Source organism: Medicago truncatula, chromosome 4, assembly GCF_003473485.1.
Source record: "Medicago truncatula cultivar Jemalong A17 chromosome 4, MtrunA17r5.0-ANR, whole genome shotgun sequence".
NCBI lineage: Eukaryota > Viridiplantae > Streptophyta > Magnoliopsida > Fabales > Fabaceae > Medicago > Medicago truncatula.
The window spans coordinates 23,459,616-23,482,739 of NC_053045.1; the positions used below are offsets into that span (position 1 = coordinate 23,459,616).

Consider the following 23,124-nt stretch of genomic DNA (forward strand, 5'->3'; position numbering starts at 1 on the left):
TGTACCAAGACCCAAGCCGTTTTTCTCTCAAAACGCCATGCCGTATAACTATGAATCTGCAAGCATAGAGAATGGTAAAGAGATATCCTTGAGTCCCTCAACTTCCGTGAGTATCATTGCGGAGAATAGTCAAATTCTGAGAAGTGGACGTATTCTTCCAGCTGTTGTGCAAGCAAAGAAGAAAACTCTGGTGATAGAGTCAGTGCCAATACTAGATCCTAGCAAGGGTAAGAGTGTGGTTCAACCTAGTGGAACTGATAATGATGAGATTTTGAAGCTGATCAAGAAAAGTGATTATAAGATAGTGGATCATTTATTGCAGACTCCATCCAAGATTACTATCATGTCACTATTGACAAGCTCTGATGCTCATAGGGATGCCTTGATGAAAGTGTTGAATCAAGTCTACGTAGACCATGATGTGACTTTGGGTCAATTTGGGAGCATTGCTGGAAATGTGACGGCATGCAACAATTTGAGTTTCGGTGATAAAGATCTCCCATTGGAGGGGAAAAATCATAATATGGCCTTGCATATCTCTGTTATGTGCAAAACAGATTCTTTGTCCAATGTCTTGATAGACACCGGTTCTTCCCTCAATGTGATGGCGAAGAGAACCTTTGATAAATTGACATATTCAGATGGATCTATTAGGCCTAGTTGCGTGTCAGTAAGGGAATATGATGGATCCAGGAAGACGGTATGGGGAGAAGTAGATTTACCTATCACTATTGGGGCCCAAGAGTTTAAAGTTACATTCCAGATAATGGATATTCAAGCTTCCTACAGCTGTTTACTTGGTAGACCATGGATTCATGAAGCCGGGGCAGTAACATCCACTCTTCATCAAAAGCTAAAGTTTGTGAGTCGTGGAAAGCTTGTTACAGTGAGTGGGGAATCAGCTCTTTTGGTTAGCCATTTCTCGTCCTTTTCCTTCATTGGTGGTGAAAGTTCGGACGGAACATCATTCCAAGGGCTTTCGGTTGAAAGCGGTACTACAAGAGGTGAAACATGCATGGCCTCTCTAAAGGATGCTCAGAGAGTAATTCAAGAAGGAAAAGCGGAAGGCTGGGGGAAGTTAGTACAGCTGCCCGAGAACAAGCGCAAAGAAGGTCTGGGTTTCTCCGGCAATAAGCAAATGATGTTCGACCCAACTAGGGGTACTTTTCATAGTGCCGGATTCATTAATGCGCCACTTGAGACTAATGCAATCTTGGAAGATCAATCAGAAGAGGTGGCACCTGACTTTGTGACTCCTGGTGGAAACTGCTGCAATTTGATTGCTGTTGACATCCCTTCTGTGATACCTTTTTTTAAGTAATTAATGTGTTTGTCTTTTTGTTTTTTTTAAGAAAACTCCTTTCGTCCTACCCCAGACGAAAGTGAAATCTTGCAAGGATTGTTTTTACTTTGAGTTTGTTTTCAGTATTAATGAAAATTGTCGTTTCTGTCACGGCCGTTATTATATTTTAGTGTTTTTTCTGAAAAAGTGGTAATACAAAAAATAAAACCAAAAAACTTGTTCACTTTTTCTTTAAAAAAAAAAAAAATCAATTTCAAAGGTCTGCATTCACTATTTTACTAAAAAAATCAATCATGAATCATATGCAGACTGAACATACATGAGCCCGTTGAACATGGTGACCCTATGCTGCCTCCCAACTTTGGGTAGAGGAGGATGAAGAGATTCCCGATGAGCTCCAATGGAGGTTAGAGCAAGAAAGAAAAGCCATTCAGCCTCACAAGGAAGAAATAGAGTTGATCAACCTGGGCACTAAGGATGATAAGAAAGAAATTAAGATTGGAGCATCGTTGGAGGCGTCTGTCAAGAAAAAGATAATTGAGCTTCTCAGAGAGTATGATGATATATTTGCACGGTCCTACAAAGACATGTCGGGGTTAGACCATGATGTTGTGGAACACCGTTTACCTTTGAAGCCCGAGTGTCCTCCAGTCAAGCAGAAGTTAAGAAGATCTCATCCAGATATGGCTCTCAAGATCAAAGAGGAAGTGCGAAAGCAAATTGACGCAGGTTTCTTGATTACCTCCGAATATCCTCAATGGTTGGCCAACATAGTGCCCGTTCCGAAGAAAGATGGTAAGGTCAGAATGTGTGTTGACTATCAAGATTTGAACAAAGCAAGTCCAAAGGATGATTTCCCTTTACCTCACATTGATGTATTGGTTGATAGTACTACTAGATGCAAGGTGTTCTCCTTCATGGATGGATTCTCCGGGTATAACCAGATCAAGATGGCTCTAGAAGATAGAGAAAAGACGTCGTTCATCACGCCTTGGGGCGCTTTCTGCTACTTAGTAATGCCGTTTGGGTTGATAAATGCTGGTGCCACTTACCAGAGAGGCATGACTAAAATATTCCATGATATGATACATAAAGAGATTGAGGTATATGTGGATGATATGATTGTCAAATCAAGCACTAAAGAAGAACATGTCGAGTATTTGTTGAAGATGTTCCAACGGTTGAGAAAGTACAAACTCCGTTTGAATCCTAACAAGTGTACCTTCGGTGTTACATCCAGCAAGCTCTTGGGTTTTATTGTCAGCCAGAAAGGTATTGAAGTAGATCCCGACAAAGTCAAAGCTATCAGGGAAATGCCTACTCCAAGGACAGAGAAACAAGTTAGAGGCTTTCTAGGAACATTGAACTACATCTCCAGATTCATCTCTCATATGACTGCCACATGTGGGCCGATATTCAAGTTACTCCGTAAAGATCAAGGGATCGGAAGATTGCCAGAAAGCTTTTGACAGCATAAAAGGGTATTTGTTAGAAACTCTTATTCTTGTCCCTCCAGTCGAAGGAAGGCCTTTGATCATGTACTTGACCGTGTTAGAAGATTTTGTGGGCTGTGTGTTGGGTCAACAAGACGAGACTGGAAATAAGGAGCATGCCATTTACTACTTGAGTAAGAAGTTTACTGATTGTGAGTCCTGATATTCTATGCTTGAGAAAACCTGTTGCGCTTTGGCATGGGCTGCTAAGCGTCTTCGTCACTATATGGTTAATCACACTACTTGGTTGATATCCAAAATGGATCCAATCAAGTACATTTTTGAGAAGCCGGCTTTAACAGGAAGAATTGCTAGTTGGCAGATGTTATTGTCTGAGTATGATATTGTCTACCGCACTCAGAAAGCCATCAAGGGTAGTATTCTTGCTGACCATTTGGCTCATCAACCAATTGAAGATTATCAGCCTATCAAGTTTGATTTTCCAGATGAAGAGATCATGTATTTAAAGATGAAAGATTGTGACGAACCATTGTTTGGTGAAGGTCCTGATCCAAACTCTAAGTAGGGTTTGATATTTCATGGGGCCGTTAATGTCTATGGTAATGGAATAGGGGCAGTTATCCTTACTCCAAAGGGTACCCACATTCCTTTCACCGCAAGACTCCGGTTTGATTGCACGAACAACATTGCAGAATATGAAGCTTGCATCATGGGTATTGAAGAAGCCATTGACTTGAGGATTAAAAATATTGACCATGATGGATTAACTCACCATGATGGATTGGTACCTTACAGAGACTATGCAAGACATCTGTTGACTTTCTTCAACTAGGTGAAGTTGCACCACATTCTTCGGGATGAGAATCAAATGGCAGATGCCCTAGCTACTTTATCTTCAATAATCAAAGTGAATCGTGGCAACAACGTGCCGTTAATCAGTGTCAAATTCCTTGATAGGCCTGCTTATGTGTTTGCAGCCGAAGCGGTTTTCGATGATAAGCCATGGTTTCATGATATTAAAGTGTTTCTTCAAAATCAAGAGTACCCTCCTGGGGCATCCCGTAAAGATAAGAGAACTTTAAGAAGATTGTCTGGTAAATTCTTTCTAAGTGGAGATGTTTTGTACAAAAGGAACTTTGATTTAGTTTTGCTCAGATGTGTGGACCGACAAGAAGCAGATTTATTAATGCATGAGATACATGAAGGCACGTTCGGGACCCATTATAGTGGATATTCAATGGCTAAGAAAGCGTTGAGAGCAGGCTACTACTAGATAACGATGCATGCTGACTGCCATCACTACGCCAAGAAGTGCCACAAGTGCCAGATTTATGCGGATAAGATTCATGTACCACCGTCTATGCTCAATGTTATCTCGTCTCCGTGGCCGTTCTCTATGTGGGGCATTGATATGATTGGTCGGATCGAACCAGAAGCTTCCAATGGACATCGTTTCATACTAGTGGCTATTGACGACTTCACCAAATGGGTCGAAGCGGCATCTTTTGCTAATGTGACCAAGCAGGTGGTGGTCCGGTTTATCAAGAACAATATCATATGTCGCTATGGCGTTCCCAATAAGATCATAACAAATAATGGTACGAATTTGAACAACAAGATGATGAAAGAAGTGGTGATTTCAAGATTAAAGATCATAACTCTTCTCCTTACAGACCCCAGATGAATGGTGCGGTCGAAGCTGCAAACAAGAATATTAAGAAGATTGTGCAGAAGATGGTGGTCACCTATAAAGACTAGCATGAAATGTTACCCTATGCTTTGTATGGTTACCGTACTTCAGTGCGTACTTCAACAGGGGCAACCCCTTTTTCTTTGGTGTATGTTGTGGAAGCGATACTTCCCGTAGAAGTTGAAATCCCATCTTTGAGAGTCTTGATGGAAGCTGAGTTGTCAGAGGCTGAATGGAGTCAGAATAGGTACGATCAGTTGAATTTGATTGAGGAAAAACGCATGGCTGCTTTGTGTCACGGACAACTATATCAGACAAGGATGAAACAGGCGTTTGATAAGAAGGTTCGTCCCCGTGATTTTAAAGAAGGAGACCTATTGGTCAAAAGTATCAAGTCTTTTCAACCAGACCCCAGGGGCAAGTGGACACCTAATTATGAAGGTCCCTATGTAGTAAAGAGAGCTTTCTCTAGTGGAGCTTTAATTCTTACAACCATGGATGGAGAAGATTTACCTCGTCCTGTGAATTCTGATGCAGTCAAGAAATACTTTGTCTAAATATGTATAAAAGAACAGCTCGGTAGGTCGAAAACCCGAAAGGGCGGCCTAAACCAAAAATGAGCGTCTCGGTGGACTGAAAACCCGAAAGGGCGGTCTAGGCAAAAATTAGAGGCATAAAAAAATTGTTTATCCTGATAGATTGAAAACCCGCAAGGGCGATCTATGCAAAAATTAAGGATTATGACAAGTAACTGCATCAGATTAATCATCACTCACTTGGGGCACCTTAGCTGTCAAAAGATCTTCGATATTGAGGCAATCTAAACAGTGGAATTCAAAGTTGTTAGAAAATATAGTGGTTATTGTGTTCAATATATCTTCCCCATATTAATTACCATTTTTCAAACTTTGTAATCTGTGGTGCCATGCCTTTAGCCGGTTACCATTTCTTTTAAATCAATTTGAGCCTGTGCCTTTATTTGAAGTTCCTATTTATTCTATGTGCAAGTTTTCTTCCATTTTTACTGTTAATATTTGAAGTAAAAACTTTGAAAATTCTTTTAAAATTCTTTATGTTTTCTTTTGAAAAGAGCAAAATTGACAAACATTTTATCTTTAATTCATGTATCGTAGAAGCATGTGTCAACATTCGATTCAAAAACATGGGCATGGTCATTGCTAAAAAAAAAAAACAAAAAAAAGGGCTCGCTAAGTTGAAAACCCGAAAGGGCGGTCCAGGCAAAAGTTAGGGACCTTAAAGTATACCAGAGAAAAAGCAATGACTATTTGAAGCATGAGTTTGCGAAAGTACTCCAGTTCAGTTCAAAAATGGCGACTTTGGCTGGTGGTCTGATTATTGGTTTGTTGCCCCATCAGTGTTTTGCTTTAAGGGTTGTGCCCGCAATGAAGAATACTGAGTTGCTTGTACTATGATACCGGGCCATTTCTGTTGGGACCTGTCCAATCTTGTCTCAATAACATTACCGTTATATTGTCACATGTGTCTCATCAATGTTCATTCATTCATGCATGGTTGCATTATTACCTAGTGTCTTATTTCTGTGTATTTCGTAAAAAGTGTCATCCCCAATGTGTCTGATTCAGAAATGTTACCAATTGAGTTTATTTCAAGGGGCAGGTCCCATCAAATAGTCTTTGTATCAATATATTTCAGCTCCCTTGTACCTTATGTGAGCTATCCTTGTACCGAAAGCATGTGCCTTTTATCTATGATGGTCGTTATCTCAGTGAAGGTAACTGACAGTATTTCCTTTTGTATATTGGTCGTTATCTCAGTGAAGATAACTGACGGTATTTCTTTCCGTATGTTTGTCGTTATCTCAGTGAAGATAATTGATGGTATTTCCTTTCGTATGTTTGTCGTTGTCTCAGTGAAGGTAACTGACAGTATTTCCTTTCGTATGTTTGTCGTTATCTCAGTAAAGGTAACTGACAGTATTTTTTTCGTATGTTGGTCGTTACCCGTGTTAAGGTAATTGATAGTATTTCCTTTCGTATGTTGGTCTTTACCTCAGTAAAGGTAAGTGACGATATTCATTTTCGTATGTTCGTCTTTACCACAGTAACAGTAATAAATAATATTTCCTCCCCAGTGATATCTATCAGTTTTTTCCCCAGTCAATGTACTTTGGTCGTCCTTGCATTCATACTTGCATCGCAGACATTCATACCAGTATATTCATAAGCATTGCACTCTCAACATTTCAACTGGTCAAAAATTGGTGTACTTAGTATTTAAGTCTCTTCGACCCGTTGATTTAAAAATTTCATTTTTTTTTTTTTAAATCTCCGTGACGGAGAAACTTAAATAGGGGCATCTGTCATACCCCAAATTTTGACCACTTTTCTCTATTCTTACCCATTTTTTTTGCATTTTTAAAAGTCAGGAATTTGAGAGGTTACTTTGAAGTACCTCATTTTTTATTCCTAGTCGGACCCTCTTCTCTCTTTATTTTCTCTTTATTTCATTATCTAATTTCCATCTTTTATTAGTTTTAATTCGTTACTTTTTTTTATATATTTAAATAGTTTATTTTCTGTTTTTGTCCGATAATGTCAATGAGTCTGAAAAATTCCAGCAAGGGTCCAAAAAATATTTTTTTCCATACGCCTCATGTTCAGGCAAATTGATAGGGTCAAATGTTTGTTGCCAAATCCAGTAACACAGTAGCAAGTTATTTCCTTATTATCTTCAACCCTAATGCTATAAAAGCAAGCCTGCAAAATACAGAAGGGGGGGGAGAAAAAAGAGAAGGAGGTCATAAAACCCTAGCCGCAAACCTGCAGACAAAAATCAGAAACCTACATCAAAGAAATTACAGTACAGTCACAATTCCAAAACCTAACATGAATTCACCTTCAGCCACGCATCATCGAAGCACAAAGGCCGATCCAGACAGAACAACAACAATCGGCGCCGTCTTCCACAGAACCGGACGGTTTCCAACATCGGTTCAAAGAACCGAATCTGAACCGAACCAAAAGGGACAACAGAGAACCGGATTCATTCAAAGGTAAAAGGTAATAATTTCCGTTTTTGTAGATGTAGGTCTGTTTGGCTCACCTTTCGAATTTCTTTTAAGCCCAGAATCAAATAGAAGAAAAGGTAGAAGAGGCGAAAAAAACAAACAAAAAAAAAACAAAAAATTAAAATTAGGGTTCCGGCGCGGTGGCTCCACCGGAACCCGCCTTACCTCCCATCGGAGAAGATGAAGATTCGTCGGAATCTTCATAACCCAGAAAAGAAGAACATAGAGGAGAGAATAGAGAAAACTGAGAGAAGGAAAGAAGTGAAGAGAGAGAAATGATTTGAGAAATGAAGGAAAAAACTGGACACACTACATATATACTACTCTGAACTGGTGCGGTTCTCCTAGAACCGGTCCAGGCTTGAACCGAACCGGTTTGAGCCCCCTTCAGCCCAGTACGCGCCTTACCCTCTGTAAAGACCCAATTCCCGTTTTTAATTTCTGCACCTCCTGAATGCTGCTCCACCCCCACCTTGTGATTGAACCTCATTTTTCTTATTTCTTTCATGCATTTTTTATTTTTTTTAGCATCGTAATCATCATTTTATACTCTCTCATGCATGTTTTATTTATTTATGTCATTTATGTTAGAATGTAAACCAGGCTTAATGTAAATAATTTATTTTTCTTGTCATTTATTTTCCGCAGACTTTAGAATGTATCATAGGCTTTTATGTAATAGTCGTAGGTGCATGTGTGCGTGCGTGTGTGTATGCCTCTTTTTATGCTTTATAATTTAGGTTAAAGGTATTAGTGGTGATCCAACGTCACCATGAAGTACCTACATTTTTATTTTTTATGCTCCGTTAGTTTAATTCTAGTCCAATATTCAAAAACCACAAAAACATGCAAATAACAAAAATCACAAAAAATGTTTTCATAAACAAACCTTGATCCTAAATCAAGTGATCGTCTTTTCTGTTTTTATTTCCTTAATCAAATTTCAATCAACTTAATTCTACTTCAAGTTATTTTCATTTAAATTAAAAAACACAAACAAACTCTAATTTGCCACTTGGCTTTTCTTTTAAAACCATTTTCAAAACTAATAAAAAATACAAAACCAATCAAATGGTATTTCTACCCCGAACTACGAGGTTTTGATCCCTCATGCGTACGTAGGCAGAGGACCATGTCCTTCCAAATCAATAAAAAATATAGATAATTAGGTCTTTATTTGTCCACTTTAATTCATTCTTTTCAAAAATAAGCAAGCAAGTTATAGCACATTAGTTAAATAAAAATCAAGAGGTTCCCGTAGAGTACTGCGGACATAAAGGGTGCTAATACCTTCCCTTTATGGAACTAACCCCCGAACCCAAAATCTTTTCAAGATGGGGTAGTTTGAACTTTTTCCTCCTTTTCATAATAAAATTAAATGTTCAGTCGTGAAATAAACTAGTGAGTCAAAAGCTAATCAAATAGCCTTGACCTTCGAAAAATGACGCGACAGGTAACACTTAGGATTTTCAGCCCGGTGCTTCATAGCTTCAAAGATATTGAACACCACTTGCTCGTTATGGAACCTCAACATCAGCTGTCCCATCTCAACATCAATCAAAGCACGACCTATTGCAAGGAAAGGTCTTCCTAAAATGAGTGGCATATCTTCATCTTCAGCCATATCCAAAATTACAAAGTCAGCAGGAAATATTAGATCATTCACTTTAACTAGTACATCTTCAAGCACACCAAACGGATAAGAGATTGACTGATCAGCTAAAGTGAGGGTCATTCTTGTAGGTTTTGGCTCTCCGCCTCCAATCTTCTTCATCATTGAAAGGGGCATCAAATTGATTCTTGCCCCTAAATCACATCAAGCTCTTCCAATGTCTACCGGCCCAACGGAGCAAGGTATAGTAAAAGCACCAGGATCTTTAAGCATAGGAGGAAGTTTCCTTTGGAGAATAGCACTACAATTCTCGGAAAGTGAGATGTTCTCATCATCTTTTGGCTTTCTTCTCCCTGTTAACATTTCTTTCATGAATTTAGCATAAATTGGCATTTGCTCGAGAGGTTCACCAAAAGGAATATTCACTTGAAGTTGTGAGAAGAGTTGCATTAATTTCTTGAATTGTCCTTCCTCCTTCTTCTTCTTTTTGGCTAGATGAGGTTAAGGAAGCTTCACATAAGATGGGATAATTTGTGGTTTATCCCCATCCTTCAAAATTTGGCTCTTAGACTTTCTTGTTGGAACAAAATGTGTTTCACAATGAACCTTATTGAGTTTTGATGATAACAAGGTATTAAAAATTGTCAATTGGTTATTACTAATAATTGTTCAAGTGTACAGGACCAAAGGCTACTCAAGTTATTTCAATAGGTCTTGGAAGAACAATGGAAAGAAAAAGAAATTCTGAGCATCTGAAGAAAACTGCTCCTGAAGCTGAAGTGCTTCTGAAGTAATGACGTCATCAGAAGCAGAAGGTCATCAGAAGCAAAAGTTTTCATCAGAAGCAATATCTTCACCAGAAGCTACGTTTGATCCTTTAATCAAACTGAAGATTCAAAGTAGCTGATTCTCAATTCAGTCTTATCCAAGAAGAACGAAGAATTGAAAGGGAGGTATCAACGGATATATGGATAGCACTGAGCACTTGTCTCTCGTTAATAGAGTTGACAAAGTACAAGTGTACAACCACTACCTCCACTACTCTGTTTTCTATCTACGCTACAAGACAAGACAACAGCCATGCCTGCAGAAGTTGTACGTTCAAGATGGGAATGAATTTGAAGCTTATACTTCAAAGGACTACACCCAAATCAGGCAAAGGATTACTGGTGGATAATCAAAGGATTTCAAACGACTCTTTAGACGTGCTGATTATCTCAACGTCTCTTTCACACCTCTATATAAAGGAGTGAAGACTTGAAGATAAAATATAGAGATACATAAGTTCAAAAGCGCCAAAACTCTGTCAATTTGATTCTACAAAGCACACTGAATTTATACACTGATTTGATACATCTTAGAAATTCAAAGTCTAGAGTCTTTATTGTATTGTATTGTGAACACCACTGATTGTATATCAAGTGTTCAACTCAAACTCAATTCTCTGTATTTTTGTTTGATTAGAAGTCTCTTGCCTGCGTGCTTGAGCATTAGAAGTCTCTTGCTTAGTGCTTGAGCATTGGAAGACTCTTGCGTGTGTGCTTGAGCATTTTTTGTGAAGTCTCATACGTAGAAATTATTGAGCAGTTGTAATCTTTGTGATTATAGTGAAATCTCCTTGGAAGTGCAAGGGGGACTGGACTACTTTCGTGTTGTGGAAGGAACCAGGATAACTGCTCGTGTCTTTGTCTTTCTTTTCTCTGCTCTGTTCTTTTCCGTTGCAATCTGACTCTGATCATTTCATCAGAAGCACTCAAACTGCTTCTGAAGTTTTATCTGAAGAAGTATTTTTTAAGAGAAAAAGAAAACACAATTCAACCCCCCCTTCTTGTGTTTTTCACCTTCATTTCTCAATATCGAGTCTTCATCTATGAACTTCTCACTTTTTTCTCCCTCTATTTTTTTCTTCTTTTCATTTTCAACTACACCTTGATCACTCTCTTTTTCAACTACACCTTGATCACTCTCTTTTTCGACCACTTCCTCAACTTCATCATCTTCATCTACCTCTACAACCCTTTCATCAACCTTCTTAGGAACTTTAGGAGCTAAAGGTGTCAAAACCTTTTTGCTCCTCAACTCAATAGCATTGCAAGTCTCATATTTAGGGTTCTCCTTAGTATTACCTGAGAATCCCCCTTTGTTCTGTTCAGACAACTGCTTAGCTAATTGCCCAAATTGTGTTTCAAGCATTTTCCTTGAGGCTTCATTGTTCTTCCTTTCAAGGTCTTGACTCTTCTTCATTTCTTCAAAGTTACTTTGAGTCATTTTCATGAAATTCATCATTGTTTCCTCAAGACCTGAAGGCTTCCTCGGTTGTTGTTGTTGTTGAGGATTAGGCAACAAAGGATTTAAGGTATTGTTGTTGGAGTAACTCAAGTTAGGGTGCTTGTTCATGGAGTAAGGGTTTTGCCTTTGATAGTTCACATAGTTGGCTTCTTCACTAGCTCCCTCTAGTACACACTCACCATTAGGATGGCCCTCACCACACAAATCACACCGTATTGCAGCTGCTAGTTGTTTGTTGGATAATTGATAAGCATGTACCTCCTTGGTTAGAGTTTCGATTTGCTTATTCATAGCTGCTTGGTTAGCTAGTATGGAAGTAGTGACACTTACCCCAAAAACACCTCTTTCTTTCTTTTTCGCTTCAGCACGGTACTCATTGCTGGCCATGTTTTCAATCAGAGTTTGAACTTCGTGATCAGTTTTTACCCTTAGGCTACCTCCAGCTGAGGCATCTAGAAACATTATGTTGCTATGAGTTAACCCTTCAGTGAAGAATTGGAGATACTGTTTTTCAGAAAACTCATGGCCTGGACATCTCTTCAGTAGCAAATTGAACCTTTCCCAAGCATCATAAAGTGATTCACCTTCACCTTGCCGAAAGCCTGCTATTTCTTGCTTCTTGTCAGAGTACTTGGACATAGGGAAATACTTCTCTAGAAACTTAAGCTCTAATTCCTCTCATGTTTGAATAGTACCATTAGGCAAAGTCAATAACCAGTCTTTAGCTTTACCGATTAAAGTGAACGGAAATAGCCTGAGTTTCTTTTGGTCTTCAGTGACATTTGCTGGGGGAACACAAAACTCACAAGTTTCAGCAAATTGGCTTAGATGTTCATGAGGGCTGATGGTCTCGGTACCATCAAAGTGTTTCCTTCAATCCATTCAGAACTGATGCTTTGATGTCAAAAGCAACAGGATTAGCAGGTTGGAACACGTGAGTTAGGCGACCACGGTGATTTGCTAGCCCATAATCTCCTAACTTGGGCCATGCTGCTGGTGGGTTACCCTCTTCCATTGTGATTATCTTAGTTTTCCATCTTCCAGCAATGGTTTTTAGCAAAAAATGTTATTCTCTTGGACCCCAGTTTCATGGCTCAAAATGAATGTTGGAAACTTTTGGATAGGTCCCACATATTGGTTTGCTAAAACCAAACTTCTTTTGTGATATATGGATAAAACGTGAAACACTTGTTTTTACTAAACTTCAAAGGGAATTGTTATCCCCACATTTGGTTTGGCTGTGCCACACGAGTAAATTACTCAAATGCCCTTCGGTAGTAAACTGCCGAAGTTTTTAGGAAACCGGCGGCAGGGTAACGTAGATATGTCTTAGAATCAGAATCAGGGTAACGTTCAGGGTGATGAGAAGAAAAAAGAAAAATCACCTATGACGTGGCATGGAATTGTTTGCGATGGTTCCGGAAAAAAAAGGGTTCGAAGGTGCCAGTGTACAATCACTCGAGGTTGAGGAGGAGCGGGAGGACATGCTATTTCGGTCCTCAACCAAAACAAGGTACCACAGGGACTGTAGCGGACAAGCCGATTGATTTGTGTGACGAGGAAGAATGAATGTAATGACTTTTAATGCCTAATTGTTTTGGATTTTTTTATGTTTTATTTTTCTGTCGCGCACATTTTGTTTGACATTATGGTATTTAGAATAAAATTGCATTTGGAATAAATAAATTTGAAAACAAAATAAGATAATTATTGTTCCATTCAAAACAAAATATATGTTATCACATTACATTGCATTACACATTAGATTCCGAAATTTACCTTCCAGCTGCAACAATCATCTTACCACTGAATGGGGCAAATTCAAACTTGCTAAGCAGCAGGACTCCAGTATTCGATCAGCATCTTGAACGTTGCTATTCAAGTGTCAAAAGAATGAGGTGCATTCCTTGACACTTGAATACCATTGTTCAAGATGCTCATCGAGTACTGGAGTCCTACCGATTAACAAGTTTGAATTGCCCCATCCAGGGTAGGACAATTGTTGCAGTTGGAATGTGCATTCCAACCAAAACAATTGTGTTACCTTTGAATGGGATAAATTCAAACCTGCAAAACAACAGAACTCAAGCATTTCGCCGAGCACTTCATGTTTGCCCTTTGAAAAGAATAAATTTTTGTGAGGCTTGCTTTAGATGATTGTATTCAAGTGCCACAGAATTGAGGTTCAATCCTTGACACTTAATACCTTCATCTAAACCAGTATAACAAGAATTTAATATTTTCAAAGGAGAAACATGAGGTGCTCGCGAAATGCTTGAGTCCTGTTGTTTGACAGGTTTGAATTACCCCATTCAAAGGAAGACAATTGTTGTAGTTGGAATGCACCTTACCCTAACTAATGACAATCTTCTGGCAGAATCAAACTTTTGATGATATCTTCAGTTGATCTAAGCAACTTCACCCGAATATCGATCCACTGGAACATGCTGTGCTCCCAAAACATGGTCGTCACGTTTTCGTCGTTCGTTAATTCCACCCAAGTGAATGATACTCTCCCCTCGTCGAGTGTTGGACGTTTATACCAAACGTGTTCCACCATCCTTGTGTCTCTGGGGTTGACTCCTTGGTTGAATTCAGTCAGTTTATCCTTGAGACCTCTTAACGTTACACCAAGGCACCGAACCTTCAACCTCTGAGGTTCTCCGCCGTTGAATTGCGCATGAACGTCGATCCACCCGGCCATTGTTTTAAATCTACACAATAAGAAACTAAAAACAATCAATGAAAAACTCATTCAAACATTTCATCGAACACTTGATGTGCACATTATACATAGAGTCTAAAATTCATAAAAATAACCCTAAAATTTTAAATCATATACTCTTACTAAAATAAAAAAATTAATCATATAACATAAACATCATGCAAATATTTTAACAACATTAATCAACTAACATATACCCTAAAAATTAATTATAACATGTAAATCTACTAAAAAATAATAAATGTACTCAAAAACTAAAAAATAATAATATTTATAACAACTAAAATGTAAGTTAATAGCATTATAATTACTTACTTGTGATTTTGTTGAATAAAGTTGGTTGGATTTGGTTGTGTTTTTTAGAGAGATTTTGAGAGAAATTTGAAGAAATTATTTGGAAGATAAGATCAATAATGGATGAGAGGAGATTCTGCCAGATTTTGTAGCGCATAAGATCCTCGGCAGTTAACTACCGAGGTTTTCCTCGGCAGTTAACTGCTGCCGGATTTTCAAAATTTCGGCAGTTAACTGCCGAAGAAAACCTCGGTAGTTAACTGCCGAGGAAAACTGAACATAACCAAAGACTTCCCCATTTTCCAAAACTTCACAAAATTCTCAATTTCTCTCCAATCTTCACCAAATCTTCTTTCACGAATTGCAAGCAAATCAACGGCACACTTATATTATATAGTAGTGTTCAAGTTTGACTAGACAACTAAAACTTTGTCATTAGTAATAAAATACTACTACTACACTCTAGAAAAAAAGTAACGATCACGTCTCATTGAAAATTGCTTATTATAAATACATGAAATTACAAGAACAAACTTTAATTTTCATGCCGAGGAAATCTTCATCATTCTAAAAAACATTTCAATATCATTCTAAATTATTTTGAAAGCCTGATTTTTACACAAACGTTTAAAATTCATCATAACGGTTCAAATAACAAAAAATTATTGGTGCAAATGCACAACTTAATTAAACCAACATTTTTGTACATTAAACAAAGTAAAAAAAGCCCATGAAATTAAAAATAATGTCATCAAAGTAGAAATATACAAATATACAAATCAATGTCATCAAAAGACGAAAACTAAAAAACAAGTCCTAAAAATGAAAATACTACTACTGGTCCTGATCCTGCTGATGGTGCCTCCTCCTCGGCCTCTGGGCTCGCCTCCTGGTCAAAATCGGCGCGATCTGCTCCCTCATATGGGTCATGGCCTCAAACCACTGCTGAGGGGTCATGCTCATGACCTCCTCCTGGCCTAACTGCGCATCAGCATAGGCAACAGCGCCACTAACCATGTCATAGGTGTCAGGCGAGCTTCTCGCCTCATACCGCTCTCACTGATCTGCAATGATCTGCTCTTCATTTGCAGGCCTCTGAAGATCTCCTGGAATAGGTGGCAAGATCTGAGGGTGAGACACCCTAGTGTACCATATGACATAGCCATCCACCGTCCGCCATGTCTCCTCTCCTGCCTGCTGAACCCGATCGTCCGCCTTAATCGTGTGAGTGCGGAAGTCGACGAACGCCTGCACAATGTAAGGGTGTGGGAGCTCTACAACATCCGTGGGATGTCTGGGGATGGTCTGCACGTATCCGTACTGCCTCAAAACCCTCTCGAGCAAGTGACGGTACACCCTACGAACACCGCACATAATCCAGCTAGAATACCAGAAAACCTCCTCGAAGTCCTGGATCTCTCTATGCTCCTCGTACGGCCTCCAGCATACATCATCTAACTGTATACGATCAAGCAGTGACCGATACGTGATCCCCTCCCATGACCTTTCTGGAGCTTCCACCTCGCTGCAACCGGATAATTTTCCACGTAGTCAGTGTTGGGATCAACACTGTAAAACCCTGGAAAATGCGCTAAAAACCATGCCTGCACAAACCAAACAAATAACATTTATAAATTATTACGCACGGAAAAATATAACAAAAAAATAAAAGTTAACAAAAAAATAAAGTTAACATAAATATAAAATTTAAGTTTTCTTACAGTGAGCAGTGTCACGCTCCCCCCAAGAGCTCTGCCTCCAGGCCTAGATGCATGAGCTAACTCCCTGTATAGGTAGGCGAGGGTCATACCTCCCCAGGAATAATTACGCATCCCTGCGTAGCCGTCCTCCATGGTCGTCAAATATATCAACTCGATGCGCTTGTTGCTTCTATCGCCAAACAACAAGCATCCGACTAAGTAGAGAAGGTAACACCGGACGCAGTAAGTCCTAACCCTCGCCAGCTCCTCAAGCTCCTCCGGATCCTCCGTACCAGCCAATAAGTTGGCCCTACCAAGGTACGTGGTATAGAAATCCCTCAGCCTCGGGTAGCTAATGTACCCACCGTACTCCTGGTTGCAGATCTTCTCAGCCTCATGCTACGACACACCCAGATACGTCATAAGCAGTGCCGCTCCCTCATGCTTCGGCATCTTCTTCCCATGACTCAACATCCGCCCCTCAATAGGAAGATGCGTGAGACATGCGACATCATCCAATGTCACAGTCATCTCCCCCATGGGCATGTGAAAGGTGCTGGTCTCAGGATGCCACCACTCGCATAAAGTCATCAGCAGGGCATGAGGCACAGTGGAGTACCCCAAGTAAACCAAGTCATGTAGCCCACTCTGCTTAAGCGGATCCCAAAACCAATTCTCATTCCCGTTAGGGCGTCCGAGAGTGAGAATCTTGGCCCCATGATTAATCGGTTTAAGCACGCGGAGCTTATGAACCTGAAATAATAGAAAAATAAATATGGTTTAAACAAAAACACATATAAAGAAAACAATTAAACATAAAAAATAGAATTAAAAAAAACATATAAAAGTGTATATAATAATTAAAACAAACACACATTTAAAGAAAATAATTAAACATAAAGAAAAAGAATTAAAAAAAACACATATAAAAGTGGATATAATAATTAAACAAACACACATTTAAATTAAAGAAAATATTTTAACATAAAGAAAAAAAATTAAAAAAAATACACTTACATTATTTGAATTATACCAGAGTGGCAACGCCACATGACCGGCATAAGAGTGGAGCAAGGATAAGTCAGCCGGTCCACCAGGAAAGGGAAGGTCCGTAGGTAACACCTCCGGTGCAGCAGCTGCTGCAATGTCATCCTCGTCTCCTGCATCCTGCTGCTGTGGTATATGATCCTGGTCATATCCACCATCAGTCACATCATGTTGTACCTGATCCTGATAATTCAGGTACTCAACCCTAGTCTGGTCAACAGGCTGTGACGGGTCAACAACCTGTGACTGCTCAGGCTGTGTAGCCTGAGAGCTTCCTGAGCCATCTGCCCTCCAACCTCTACCCCTCTTTGGGATGTGGCCGCTCTGCCTCTCCCTCCGGTGGCTCTGAGTCATCGTACACCTACCACCAATCATCTTAGATGGATCAATGGGGTCCTGATCGGCCATATCTACAAAAAAAAAAAAAAAAATTAACATCATTTCCATAACCTAATCAAACACATTAAACCTAAACTAAACATAAACAAAATTAAACTCATTAAAAGTACAACAATGAACATCATTTCCATAACCTAAAATCATTCAATATAATCATCATTACAATAAAATTTATGTGTATCATTTTCATAATTAACATAAACTTAATCATTTCTATACAACTAAATCATTTGTGTCCATCATAATTCTCGTAACATAAACTAACTAAAAAATCAAAATACACCTAACCAAACTATAATTAACATCATTTCTATCATTTCCATAACTAAACTAACTAAATAATCAATAAAATTGTCATTGAGACATTTTATCAAACACTTTGTGTGCAAAGTATAAAACATATTCAAATTGTCTTCATTTGCCACCATTCAAAGCCACATTATGATTTAAACAACATAGGCAACAACTACATTCAATTATCAATTTCTAAACTACACATGCAATCATCAAATTGTCAATTTTGAAATCAACCCTAACCACATACAAACTACTCTAATTTTTTTTTAAAAATCAACCTAAACAAATTAACATTAACATTAAAATGATTGACCCAACTTACTTGTGATAATGTGCACTTGATTTGCTTGCAATTCGTGAAAATGGATTTGGTGAAGATTGGAGAGAAATTAAGAATTTTGAAGGTTTTTTGTAAATGGGAGGTTCTGGTTCTGCGATCTGTTTAAGTTCAGATTTCCTCGGCAGTTAACTACCGAGGTTTTCCTCGGCAGTTAACTGCCGCCGGTTTCCTACAAACTTCGGCAGTTTACTACCGAAGGGCATTTGCGTATTTTACTCGTGTGGTACAGCCAAACTATATGTGGGAACAACAATTCTCAACTTCAAATGATTTCTCTATGTGGTTACTTTTGTTAGTCCTCTGAAGAAGGTACAATAATTAAGGAGATTCTTTTCAGTATTCTTTCTAGTTAAGTTACCGGCGGCATCCTCTTTTTGGGATAGATTAATGTTGTATCTTATAATATAGGTGGCTTTTATAAAGATCTAAAAAGAATAATTTAACATATTTGTAATATGAATATCATTGTTTTCATGTCTTTGTTAATTGTTTTTGCTTTTCTCTTATGATTTTTGCTTTTAAAAAGTCCCTATAACTTTTTAGAAAAAGATTGCTTTCAATAAGCTTAAGCGGAAATGAAGACACTTGTCCTGTTTTCCAAAGTCTGAACAAAAAGACTAACTGCGTTTGTAGAGTAAAATAAAAATACGCAACTACAAAAGTACTTCAAAGTTCCATTGAGCTTGAAGGGAAAAATGGAAGCAATTATAGTAGCAACAAATTATCCAATTTTATTTTATTTTTTTATATCTTTTGTGAAACTGAATCATGTTGTCCAATCCAAACTACCTTTAATTGAGTTACATTTAAGATTTATTTTGTTTGGGTTTGATGAGAGAATAGAGAAAGGACAAGTGAATTGTTAAAGATAGGGAAAGTATCAAATTTTTTGTGTATGCAGCATTGTTGTTAAAATCTTGACTTAAATTCTTCGTAATTTTGCAACTTTATTCACCTTCAACGACTCAAATCTATAGCAAAATCTTAAAATCGGCAAAATCCTAGTAAAATGGCATCAAAATCGCACAAAGTAAATCATACAAACCGCAGCATTTTATTAGGTTTTGAAGGATTTTGTCCATTTTTCTAGTCATTTATTTACAAGTATTATGTGGACTTTAAACTGAGTCAGTTATAAATTGTATATACTCATAACAGATACAGTTTAAAGTCCACCAAATAACTGATTCAGTTGATTGTGATTTTACGATTTTCAATTTTACTTTTCTCTTTCGACCTGAAGCAAAATTCTGATTTTGACAACCTTGGTATGCAGCAACTCTACACTTCTGTACTTTATTCCATAACTTCAATCATATATATACAACATTGTGATGGGCTTTCTATATGCCGGAATAAATTCTCTTTGTTTGCTGCTGCATTTCCACACGGTTTAATGTGTGTACTGGATCAAAACTATTGATTTGAGATCAGACATTTACATTTCAAACTCATTTTCATTCGGTAAAACAATCTCATCCGCCAGGTAAGACAATCTCATCCGCCAATTTAATATTTGACTGCTTAGATCTGTTACAGTGTCTTGTTACATGCTGTAACTGCAGGGAATCCAATTCGAAGGAAAGGCAAAGGAGATAAATGTGAAACTGTTTCTCCCAACCTTATAACATACATGAAAATGACTTGTTCCTTCACTGTCATCTGTGGCTCATAAAGCTTTGTTCGGGGAGATCCATGTATTTTGGGCCATATAGCAACATCTTTTGGCAGCGCTATAGTTTGAGTTGCAAAGAGAGAAAAGGAAGATGCATATTGAAGTCAAAAAAATTCCAAATAATTTCCCAAAACACACCGTAAATACCAAGCTTATGAGAACCAAACACATTGCATAAAACTCAAACTTCTTTTGCTTATCTAATATTGCGCTTCCTCGGCTAGTTTCTTTCTCATGTTTTTCTTTGGTGGACATTTTCTTTGGTTCTGATAACTTTGAACTATCTGAAGATAAAGTTGTCAAAGACGATTGAGTAGCTTTGGTTACTTTCTTATACGTCGAATAAATATTTTTTGACACACTAAAACAATCAAAGCCATAACAAGTTTTATGACGAGCTCTTCTATTCTGCAAGAATAACATATTAAAAGTTAATGATTAAAAACTTTGTGCTATAAAAAGGAAATGGTTTAAATCATATTCATATACACTGTAAAAAAAAGAGAGAGAGAGAGAGAGACTTACCAATATAGTTTCCAACACCATAGCTTTGATCACTTTTAAAACTGTATGTTTGTTCTTTGAGTGGTGATGAGCAACAACTTTGGATTCAAGTATGTCATCAAGATCAACAACAGGGCGAAAACATTGAGATAATTTGCTCTTTGAAAAGCTCCTCATGGTGTACAGATGAGGATATTTTTGTGTATAACTTCAAGCTAGCAAGGGAAACACCACATATAGAAAATAGTGTAACTCTTTTTGATATGAAAATTTGGTTTTGGTTGTAAGATGCAAGAAATGTTTGGTTGGTGGGTTATTATATATTGTTGTTTTGGCTCTCTATTTATGTGAAGTGACTGCTCAATGGTTTTTCTTTACTACTTTGTTTTTTCTTCTTTTTCTTTAGTGAAAGAGTTCAAAGTTGGGGGAAATAAAGAGAGAATGCCACTTAGGTGCTCCTTGTTAGAGACAGGTTGAATTAGGATTATGTGAGTTTTATATATATTTTCAATATCATAAAGGTGATGGAGAGACTTTATGTATTTTAAGATATATGGCAATGAATTATCAAAGTGAATATGAATTACAAGACATGCATTATATTTGAAGGTCTATCATAAAGATGATTTTCTCCAAAGTTTAAGAAGGTTAATTTGAATTCGGGATTGAGTTGATACTAGAAAACTATTCCTTGTGAATATTTCTTGTTTACTAGTTATGTTGAAACATATCTCTTATGATCCCTTAACTATTTAGGTTGTATCGTTTTAGTTCCTTAATTAAAATTTGATTTATTTATGTCCCTTAACTTCTCTCCGTTACACATTTTGGTTCTTTCCGTTAGTTTTAATTCAAAAATGTTAGGTTTTCTTCATCTTTTTCATCTTCATATCATCTCCATCAAACTCCAACAACAAGCATCCCAGAAAAATTCCAGAAGAAAACCTAACGTTTTTGAATTAAAACTAACGGAAAAGACCAAAATGTGTAACGAAGATAAGTTAAGGGACCAAAATAAATTGAAATTTAATTAAGGGACCAAAGAGATACTACCTAAATAGTTAAGCGATCAAAAATGCAATTTAGCCTTCTAATTAATAAAAAGTAGTCGATAATCGATAAATTAACTGATATCAAATTATTTTATGGTGTATAACCATAAAATAAATGTTTGTGTGTTTTTCCTTGTGAATATTTTTTTGTCTGAACATCTCTAGTCAAATTAAAAGAGATATCTTATCATCTCATTTAAGTGTTTTTAAATGTGTGTATTTGTTTCTATTACATAGAAACGAGTAGAAAACCAATAAGGTAGTTGATATATAGCGGATTAGTTTATGGTCGATTATATACATCATTTATTGAATGAAGCTAAAAAGTGAAAAATTGTTTACATTTAAGACTGATAGTGGATAATCTATCTAATTAAATTTACAGTGTTCAATAAAATTGGCGATGAATAGTGGATAAATATTAAATGAAAATAACATTTTTTTAACTAATATTAAACTTTTTCAATTAAAATAGTATGGGTAACTCTGAGAGAGAAAAATCGTAAACGATTAGTTCAAACACTCTTTGAAGATACTTATGAAAATAGCTATAAATTTGTTAAAGAAATGTTACAAGTTCGTGAGAAAAATTGTGACCAAACATAACAATACTTAAAAGTTCAAAATTTAATCTTGTGAAATAAATCATCTATATATAACAATTATTAAACCACCCTTTATAAGTAGGGTATTCAATATTAACTTTTTATGTTCAACCCACTTAGGTTACTTTGAGATCTTGGAATATGCTCCTTTTAAGGTCTCAAGTTTGATTATCCTCGATGCTTATTTCGATGGGTTAGTTTGTCTTCTTAAAAAAAAAAACGACTTATGTTCAAAGACAACTTAACTAGGAAAAAAAATATTGGTTCCTCATAGTTAGGGCAGGGGGAGAAAAATTCACATAATCTCTTTGGATTTTAACCAAATTTTTTTACTTCTAAACAACCACTATTAACTTGAAAACATAAAATTAAAAAATAGGTATAAAAATTAACATCGAGGGTATCATCACCATCCGTCTTCCCAAACTGGCATATCTCCTTAAAGTCCTTATTATTGATCCATAAGTTATTAAACCTAAAAGGTTTTGGACCCCAACCAAACTCCCCATAATGAATGATAACCGGTCAATGATCTGAGACGTCTCTATGAAGAAATCTTCCTAAAAAGTTAACCAATTCCCCACTCTGCTTTCCAATTATGAGAAACCAAAACACGATCCAAGAAAATAATACATTTCCCATTTAGTTGAACCCAAGTAATCCTTCTTCCAAAAAGAGGTAAACTACACCACTCAACCTTGACAAAACCGCGCCCATACCTTTCTTTCACCAATCTAATTGCATTAAAATCACCAACATAACACCACAGGTCTTTCGAAATTCTACGTTTTTCCATCAAAATATACACCATTGTTGCTTATTTTCAAGAAAAATAGATGGTACACAAATATTAAGGACAATGCACCTCTTTTTTTTCAATCCCCCCTCTAGGAAAACGCCAAGGAAACCTTGACCTTGGAACGAAGAAAAATAGTTGACCTTATTTTTATCCCAAATTGTCAACAAACAACCACTTTTACAAATCGAAGAAACAAAAGCTCACTCCACTTTTTAACTCTCCACAAAGCTTAACACACAAGTTACCCATCACTTAGTTTTGTTTCATGTAAAGCCAAAACCTCCGCCCTT

General features: G+C 37.3%; 4 protein-coding genes across 4 annotated transcripts; 2 read left to right on the forward strand and 2 right to left on the reverse strand.

Annotated features, from left to right (window-relative positions):
• The first annotated feature begins 37 nt into the window (after positions 1–37).
• On the forward strand, positions 38–2,772 carry LOC120579937 (uncharacterized). Its single transcript, XM_039832704.1, has 2 exons — positions 38–1,300; positions 1,675–2,772. The coding sequence occupies exons 1-2, from the start codon at positions 38–40 to the stop codon at positions 2,770–2,772; spliced, it is 2,361 nt and encodes a 786-aa protein (XP_039688638.1).
• Positions 2,773–4,036: 1,264 nt separating this feature from the next.
• Positions 4,037–5,880, forward strand: LOC120579938 (uncharacterized). The gene is made up of 3 exons (XM_039832705.1): positions 4,037–4,355; positions 4,559–4,983; positions 5,824–5,880. The coding sequence occupies exons 1-3, from the start codon at positions 4,037–4,039 to the stop codon at positions 5,878–5,880; spliced, it is 801 nt and encodes a 266-aa protein (XP_039688639.1).
• Positions 5,881–9,312: 3,432 nt separating this feature from the next.
• LOC120579939 (uncharacterized) lies at positions 9,313–12,412 on the reverse strand. The gene is made up of 3 exons (XM_039832706.1): positions 12,287–12,412; positions 10,950–12,072; positions 9,313–9,599 (listed from the first exon to the last, which is right to left on the reverse strand). Exons 1-3 carry the CDS (start codon positions 12,410–12,412, stop codon positions 9,313–9,315), a joined length of 1,536 nt encoding a protein of 511 aa, XP_039688640.1.
• A 6,882-nt stretch (positions 12,413–19,294) lies between these two features.
• On the reverse strand, positions 19,295–20,780 carry LOC120580263 (uncharacterized). The gene is made up of 2 exons (XM_039833848.1): positions 20,400–20,780; positions 19,295–20,282 (listed from the first exon to the last, which is right to left on the reverse strand). Exons 1-2 carry the CDS (start codon positions 20,553–20,555, stop codon positions 19,869–19,871), a joined length of 570 nt encoding a protein of 189 aa, XP_039689782.1. The 5' UTR covers positions 20,556–20,780; the 3' UTR covers positions 19,295–19,868.
• Between the last annotated feature and the right edge of the window lie 2,344 nt (positions 20,781–23,124).